The sequence below is a fragment of the Mya arenaria genome, chromosome 14, assembly GCF_026914265.1.
Source record: "Mya arenaria isolate MELC-2E11 chromosome 14, ASM2691426v1".
Taxonomy (NCBI): domain Eukaryota; kingdom Metazoa; phylum Mollusca; class Bivalvia; order Myida; family Myidae; genus Mya; species Mya arenaria.
This window is the reverse complement of record NC_069135.1, coordinates 27,503,677-27,513,155: the sequence shown is the minus strand read 5'-3', so window position 1 is coordinate 27,513,155 and position 9,479 is coordinate 27,503,677. Positions and strand designations below refer to the sequence as shown.

The following is a 9,479-nucleotide window of genomic DNA, read 5'->3' as shown; positions in this document are numbered from 1 at the left end:
TCTAAAACTACCAGTCCAAATTAATAAAACTTGACAGGAAGCTTCCTTGGGTAATCTTGTACAAAAATACAACAAGGGGTCGTGATTGATCAACAACAACAACATCAAAATGGCCAACTTCCTGCTTTGCTTTAAAAAAACATCTCCTCTGAAACTACCACTCCAAATTCAATGAAACTTTACAGGAAGCTTCCTTGGGTGACCCTCTACAAGAATCCAACAAGGGGTCTCGATTGATCAACAACAGCAACAACAACAAAATGGCTGACTTCCTGTTGTGCTTTAAAAAACATATCGTCTGAAACTACCGCTTCAAATCCAATGAAACTTTACAGGAAGCTTCCTTGGGTGACCCTCTACAAATATACAACAAGGAGTCACGATTGATCAACAACAACAATAAAATGGCCAACTTCCTGTTTTGCTTTAAAAAAAAACATCTTGTCTAAAACTACCTGTCTAAATTCAATGAATCTGTACAAGAAGCTTCCTTGGGTTACCTTTTACAAAAATACAACAACGGGTCGCGATTGATCAACAACAAAAACAATCTGGCCAACTTCCTTTTTTGCTTTAAAAAACATCTCCTCTGAAACTACCAGGCCAAATTCACTAAAACTTTACAGAAAGCTTCATTGCATGACCCTCTACAAAAATATAACAAGGCATTGAGCTTGATCAACAACAAAAACAAAATGGCCGACTTACTGTTTTACTTTTAACAAAAATCTCTGAAACTACCAGGCCAAATTCAATGAAAATTTACAGGTAGCTTCCCTTTACAAATATAAAACAAGGCATCGTCATAAGTTATGATATGTATAAATTGCAACATTTTTATTAATGCTTTATCACAGAGTTGTGGCCCTTTGCATAGGTGAGCGTTTTAGGGCCATCATGGCACTCCTGTTTACAAATCATATCGTTCATGTTGATTTTTTTGAAGTTTGAATAATAAGTAAAATCGAATGATTCAAAATACTAATTGAAAGAAAATACCCCCACAATAAACTTGTTAAAAGCCTTTAACCAAAAAGTACCCTTTCTCTGAAAGTGTTCGGAGGTCAAAACTAGTTTATAAAATGTATTAAAGAAAATAATATTTTTCTGCATAAAGTGACGTTTTTGCCCTGCTCTGCGGGAGACCTATTGTCCCATTATCCTATCCTATCTATTATTATGCCCCCCCCCCCCTTCGAAGAAGAGGGGTATATTGCTTTGCACATGTCGGTCGGTCCGTCGGTAGACAAAAGCTTGTCCGAGTGATAACTCAACAATTCCTTGACGTATTGGTCATCAAACTTGACATGAAGGATGGGCCTGCCCAGTAGATAAACTCTATTGATTTTAGGGCTCAAAGGTCAAGGTCACAGTGACCTTTAATGGTAAAATAATTTTAAAGCTTGTCCGAGTGAAAACTCAACAATGCCTAGACCTATGGTCATCAAACTTGATATGGACGTTGGGCCTGACCAGTAGATGAACCCTATTGATTTGGGGGGTCATCGGGCCAAACGTCAAGGTCACAGTGACCTTGAATGGTAAAAGGTTGTCTGAGTGATAACTCAACAATGCCTGCACACATGGCCCTCATAATCAACTTGGAGGTTGGGCCTGACCAGTACATGACCCCTATTGTTTTTGGGGGTCATCGGGCAAATGGTCAAGGTCACAGTGACCTTGAATGGTAAAAGGTTGTCCATGTGATAACTCGACAATGCCTGCACCCATGGCCCTCAAGCTATTGATTTTAGGGGTCATCGGGCCAAAGGTCAGGGTCACAGTGACTTTCAACGATAAAAGGTTGTCCGAGTGATAACTCAACAATGCCTGCACCCATGGCCCTCAAACTTTACTTGGAGGTTCGGCCTGACCAGTAGATGACCCATATTTATTTTAGGGGTCAAAGGTCATGGTCACAGTGACCTTGAAAGCAAACTCGACAATTCCTAGACTTATTGTCATCAAACTTGACATGAAGATTGGGCCTGACCAGTAGATGACCCCTCTTGACTTTGGGGGTCATCGGGCCAAGGTCAAGATCACAGTAACCTTTAACGCAAAGAAGTTAACAAATCTTCTCCAAGTGATATTTCAACAATGCCTGAACCTATGATCATCAAACTTGACATGGAAGTTGGGCCTGACCAGGAGATGATCCTTATTGAGGAGTCATTGGGTCAAAGGTCAAGTTCACAGTGACCTTGAATGCGAAAATGTTTCAAGTTATAATTCGACAATGCCTGCACCCATGGCCTTCAAACTTGACTTGGAGTTTTGTCTGACCTGTAGATGACCCCTTATTATTTTAGGGGTCATCGGGTCAAAGGTCAAGGTTACAGTGACCTTGAACGAAAAAAGCTTGACTGTGTGATTACTTGTCAATGCCTGCACCTATGGCCAGCAAACTTGACATTTAGGTTTTTGGTTACCAGCTGATGACTCATGGATTTTGAGGTCATAGAGTCAAAGGTCATGGTCATAACACACACTATCCTCACACTTTGATTGGTCATAATCTAAAAACTGCCTCAACGGCATCTCATGTCAGTGACAAATCAGCTGTCATTTCGGTCCATGCATATTTCATTCAATTGTCCATATAATCCTGACAACATGGCGCTCAGGGGGGGGGGGGGGGGGCATAATGTTTGACGAACATCTCTTGTTCAATCGGTAATACATTTATTCAATTTGTTAATGCTTTAATATTTAATACGATGCTCGTTGTATTGTAGACTGGCTACTAAACCAAATAAACTATTTAATTCACAAACACGCAAGACATTGTTGACTCTTTATTGCTAACATTTGAACTCTTCAACAATTCCTATATTTGTAGTTTTAATGGGTTTAACTTAAACTAAGTTATATTGCAATCCTACTTCGTAAAAATAAACCACGAAAGAATGCATGAATAATTTTGCCAAAGACTGAACCTAAAGAAACATTCTTACATATGTTACTCGATATAGAAATCGAAGGCGTTACGACAGTCTTGCGCTGAAGCTTTTGACATACACCTTGGTATTTTGATAGCTTTGCGATTGCACGAAAGCAAACACTCGTTTATAGAATCGTTTTATTTGTTCAATAATATGCATAATAGGGCTGTCAAAATAATTGCGCATGATATGCATAGAAACCTATATATAACTTAAATATCTGGGATTTTAAAATCAGATAGTTGACTAAATTTTGTGAGCATAACTTTTTGCGTGCGTACATATGAAAATTAGTGTATGAGCAAAAACAGCAAAGCTCTATATGGTACAAGCGTAGATGGATAGTACACCATACAGTTGACCAAATGATTATATTGGGATGATAAAAGCGTACATATTTTACTATTTTTAAACGATATTTCTCTCATAGAGCATGTTGATCAGAACCTTTGGTCAATATTCCTATGAAAAATTATTCTACAGCAAAAATGTTAATTTGATAGAATTGTGTTTATTGGTTATGTCGACTTTTTTTCCGGTCCCAAATTTATTCCTTCTTATTCTATATAAAATAAATCTGTTTGTGTCGATTTTTTTATCTCGACTTTTTCGCTATGTCGACCTCGTTTTTCAGTCCCAGTGGTCGAATTTCACACATTTCCTATGTTCTTTATGTCGAACTGTAGATCGAGACGTAGGTGTGAAAGTATTTAATTATCAACACATGACTTGAACAAAGGATGATATAGTGCACAATTGTCCAAGAAACAATTTATTGAGTTTGCATGTATGTTGAGTGTAAATATATTGAACTTTTAAGACTACTATAGAAAGATTTAAAAGTGTGCTGTCAGAGAGCAGTATCTTAGCTATATATAATCGTATGTATAAATTCAGCAGTATTGAAAATTTCAAAACAATTTTTGCTGGACAATTTAGCATAAAAGATGTCTATAGTATAATCATTAGAGTTCAGATTACTCCGCTACATATTCCTAGCCTCTTCAAACTTTTTACATTCGAAAATACATGAAATTTGTCCTCAACAATGTCAATAGTATTATTAAAACAATAAGTACATAGTCTTTCATCCGTGGGTATACCCATATGGCGTCCCGTTTCAATTGCCAATTTGTGACTTGAGCATCTAAATTTTGCTAGAGTTCTCCTTAAATAAAATGGGAAGTCCATTTTAAGATAGTGCTCTTTATTACTCAGTGCATAACATTTACCTTAACATAAATAAAAGATAAATAAATGCTTAGCTTATTGTTCTGCTATTATATATTTAACTGTGGAAGGGTCTCACTATAGATGGTTTATACACTCAGAGTTCTTCTTGAAATATGATTGCTGTTTAATACGACTTGACACCATAGGATACAATAAGCTTTAAAACGCGCAATCATTAGTTTTACTTTCTGTTAAACACTTATTTAAAGTCTAGTTTCGAAAACTTCATTGTCAATTCCTTGCTGTTTGTTAAAAAAAATGTCTGCATATTGATCCGACACAAGTTGGATCTCTGCCTGAAATGGAACAAATAATATTTGCAAACCGAGAAAATCATTAATGATATGGTATTATTCGAAATTTTTACAAAGCCAGTGTGACATTTAAGATTTAATTATATATATATATATATATATATATATATATATATATATATATATATATATATATATATATATATATATATATATATATTATGTTTGTAATTAATATCAGCTCAGATAACGATATCCTAGTATATTTTTTAATAGTCACCATTAGTTTAACACGAATGGGAGTAAACTTAACACTAATTTACAATGTATGCTTATCTGTAATTACACTTTTCTGTGAATAATTAAAGTCACCTACCGGTATTGAAAAACACGAATGAACAAAACGAGCGTATTCCATGATGGTCACTCGGCTGTATATTCCAATGGTAAGTGACAAAACAACAAATGTTATCGATACAATTAAAGCAGTGATGCCTCTTATGCAACCTATCCATAAGAACACGTATCCTCCCGGACAAAACTTCAAACATTTTCCATCGTGGTTGATCATAACTGTTTCGTCACATTGGAAACTATATATACATTTCACACTGACTGCATCCTCACAGTTTGTGCACGAATAATCAGCTATTTTTTCATCCTCTTTACAACTCTTCAAACATTTGTCTTTATCAAAAAAAACTTCTAGTTGGAAAGGCGTTTCTGCCGGACATTTTGAGCAATGCCCATTAATCACATTACCCTTGTCTTCCGGACATTTATCGACGCATACTTTGTCGTTGATAAACTTAAACTTGGATGGACATTCATCAACGCAGTAAACCTTTTGGCCTTCAATTAAAGTAAATTTTGTACATATCACACATTTTCCGTTAAATATGTGGTTTGCTTCAGCTGGACAGGATAGTAAGCACGTTTCGTTGAAGTAATATGTATCTTCTGGACAGTAACTTGAACAATATACAATTTCAATTGTTTTGTTTTCCTCTCCCAATCTTATTTCTGTCTTATTATGCACCTTTAAGAGTTCATTGGATGGACATTGTTGAACACACTTTAAGGTATTGTCTACTTCAAGCACAAACGGACGGTTATCTGGACATTCCATCACGCATGTTTTTGTCTCAAAGTCATGTATGCCATAAGGATAAGAACATGAATCGACGCATTCAAACATCGTCTCAGTATAAACTACTACCATATAAAGGTCATCATATATTTGTTTAATGCGTTGTAACGTAACGGCCATTGGCTGTATAAGCGGTGCATATTGAGGGCACACACTTAAACAAGTCCCATTCAAAGCAAACAATCTATCAGGGCAAACATTTACACAACTTCCGTTGTATATATATTCGCTTTCTGCGCATATATCCGTACACATAGAGTATTCGAAAAAATAATCTACATAGCAAAACTTTCTTAAACAATTAATAAGAGTTCGTCTCATTGCTAATATATCCTTTTCTGGTGGACATTCCTTAACGCATGTTCTATTGAGTAACAGAGGCAATTCTTCTGGACAGTAATCAACACATACACCTTTGTAAAGTACTAAATCGGTTTTACATTCTTGCACGCATTCGTTTCCTTTCCTTTCTGTATTGTACTCTATATTTTGTATGTATTCGTGTTCACTGCAATTAGACAAACATGCGTTGTTTTTTAGAAATTGTCCATCTGAACAATATTCTACACAATATGTTCCATTATTATAAGTGTTGTCTGGACAGGTATTAACACAGTAGTATTGTGATTGACAGCTGGTATACTCGTACCTTGTTTGAGGATAATAAGTGTGACATATTTGTCCATTCGAATGCAATGTTCCTTTTGGACAGGTATCAAAACATTGTTTTTGAAATGAATAATCTTCATATAAATATTTCGGGCAATACGAAATACAGACATTGTTGTACACTATTCTATTTGCTGGACACTTTGTTAAACATATTTTATTCCCTCTGTTATTTGAATTGTTGACGCAGTCGCTAGTAAAACCGATGCCACTATCGCAGATAAAAGGTTTATCATCCGGGCACCATTCTACACACTTTGTTTTGTTGATGTATATGTATTCCTTTTGGTCTGCATTGGGAATTTCAGTTACACACGTTTCATTATGCAACTCCTGACTCTGATCTGAACCATTGAAAACACAGGTTCTGTTTTCAATGTATGGTCTGTTTTCTGGGCATCTGCACGTTGATTGAACAGAGTGCTCATTGCATTCTTGAAAGCATTCACCGTCTAAAACAATATTATGCGAGTCTGTACAATTTTTCATACAAGTTTTGTTCAAATGTACCATTTTGGTTGGACATTTTGGAACGCAATACCCATCTAAAATGAAAGCTTCACACTTGCTTGCACATTTTGAATAGTCAATATTGTTAAAGGTAATGTTCAACAAGTATTGTTTTTCTGCTGGGCATTTAAAAACACAACGATCTCTGTTTACTAAATCTTCAAAGTCCAAATTTATTATCGACGGCGGACAACGTTTAAGGCATTCGTTGTTGAATATAACCTCATCATAGTTACAAGCTACTGTACACATCTTTTCAATAAACATTCCTTTCCCGGAAGTATGCAATGTCTCTCGAAAGAAAATGCCACCCGGACAAGACGAGTTTCATCAACAAAGTCATTCCCACAGTCAAACACACAAGTATTGTTCCTGATATAAAATGGTTCAGGACATTCCGAAACGCAACCTGCATTTGAATCAAACGATTTATGATCGGGACACTGCGATGCACAGAGTTGAAATGTCTGAAATCAAAATGAGAAATCGATATAAAGTATATTTTAAACAATTGTATTATCATCAAGCCCTATTAGATGTGATATTTATAAAAAAGATTAAATTCTATGAACTTATGTGATTAATTTAGTTTTACTTTTTATATTGTTAAAGAATTTACATCTATGTATAGAAAACATGTCACCCCTTGGACAGGGCAGCTTTAACCCACAGGGTCATACGTTGAACAAACTTTGTTGAATACAACTACGTTGACTGGTACATGTATGTCAGACTGCATACAAAATGCTTAGGAAGTATTTATGATTGGAAAAGTGAAGAATTATTTTCTCCGTCTTAATTTGTGTTTGGTATTCCATTCATATAAATTGTTACTATGATTATTCAGAGCTGTAAATGATTATTAGGCACCGCCTACTGTCTAATGCTATTCTTATTACTGCCGCAGGCTTTTGTACATGGCAGAGTTGTGTTGACTGTCATGCAATGTTTATCGTTATTAAAGTATAAAACATGAATTGTGTTTATTTACACTGACCACCAAATTTCATAACATGGTGTCAGAAGTAAATTCCACTGCTAGTGAGAATGGAATACCAAACAAAATCATATTATTTATAGAAAACCTGTCACCCCTTGAACAGGGCAGCTTTAACCCACAGGGTCATACTTTGAACAATCTTTGTAAAAGACAACTACATGCATGTCAGGCTGCATACAAAATGTTAAGGAAGTAGTTTGGAAAAGGCGAATAATTATTTTCTTCGTCTTCATTTGTGTGCATCAGATGGATCAATAAATACACATGGTTAGCCATTCTTTTATTGTCATCTGTAACTGTCCTGATATCTCAGTTCCTCATTGGTTGCGAAAGGTTGTAGGTTGACGATCTAGGTCCAACGTGTCATACAGAAAGAAGACGTTGAAAGTAGAAGCCAGAAGTTTTCTTCTCTGGCACTCCGAATGAAACAGTACCGTAACATTTGGAGTGCTCAGTATTTGTTCAATTCCCAAGAAACATGTATCAGGTGTAACAGTACATTTACTTTCACCCGTCCATGTAGATCTGATTTTTTTTTTGTTTTGCAACAGTTATTCATTGTAACTTGCTAAAACATTGTTCTGATATCTAGATGTGCCTTTAATTGCAGCAATTTTAACTCAAGTCATGATGTCATCTGAGCTGGTAAAGCCATACTACAGTTTTTGTGTGTAGGGATTAATACATTTACTTTAAAAACAAACAAACGGTTCTTGCATGAACATGCAATTGTCCTGCCCTGAATCCATCCAAGCCCGAAATCTTAGATCAACATATACTTGGGGCTATGTGTTATGTATCAGTGAGATTCAGAACTATAAATTATGTTCCATTTAGTGCATGAATTTACTGATGATATTTGATTCCACATAAATAAATCTAAACACTAGCATTTTCTTTCAAACCAATATCATGTTATGTTATGATATAAACCATTGCCAAGTTGGTAATTTGTAAACACATGGAATTTGATCTGCAAATAGTTTGACAATGTCTGTCTAGACAGCTGAACAAGTCTTCCAGTTTCTTTGAACAACTTTAAAACCTAAACTGAACCTATACCATTAATTCTTATCTACAAATTTAAGTCAACTTAAAAATGTTTTACATATTTTTAACAATGAATAAAACATATTGCAACAAAGAAGCAAACCAGTATGATCACTATGACATAGATATGAGATGTTGAAATTTCCCTAACATACAATAAATAACAAGAGATGTTTGTCAAAGATTATGCCCCCCCCCCCACCTGAGAGCCATGTTGTCAAGAATATTTGAACAATTGAATGAAATCAATAGTCACCCCTAAAATCAATAGGGATCATCTACTGGTCAGGCCCAACATCCATGTAATGTTTCAGGACTAAAGGTTCAGGCATTGTTTCATGTCAAGATTGATGACCATAGGTCCAGATAGCATCGAGTTTGTGTTCAAGATCACTGTGACATTGACCTTTGACCTCATGACCCCTTATAATAATAGAGTTCATCTACTAGTCAGGCCCAACCTCCAAGTCAAGTTTGAGGGCTATGGTTACAGGCATTGTCGAGTAATCCTCGGACAACCTTTTAGCATTCAAGGTCCCTTTGACCTTACCTATGACCCGATGAAACCTTAAATCGATAGGGGTCATCTATTGGTCACGCCCAGCCTCAATGTCAAGTTTGATTACCATAGGTCCAGACATTGTTGTGTTATCACTCGGACAAGCTTT

At 35.8% G+C, this 9,479-nt stretch overlaps 1 protein-coding gene across 1 annotated transcript; it reads right to left on the bottom strand.

The window, feature by feature from the left end:
* Positions 1 to 3,794: 3,794 nt before the first annotated feature.
* On the bottom strand, positions 3,795 to 6,994 carry LOC128218046 (proprotein convertase subtilisin/kexin type 5-like). Its single transcript, XM_052925565.1, has 2 exons — positions 4,809 to 6,994; positions 3,795 to 4,474 (listed from the first exon to the last, which is right to left on the bottom strand). The coding sequence occupies exons 1-2, from the start codon at positions 6,762 to 6,764 to the stop codon at positions 4,382 to 4,384; spliced, it is 2,049 nt and encodes a 682-aa protein (XP_052781525.1). The 5' UTR covers positions 6,765 to 6,994; the 3' UTR covers positions 3,795 to 4,381.
* Positions 6,995 to 9,479: the final 2,485 nt, after the last annotated feature.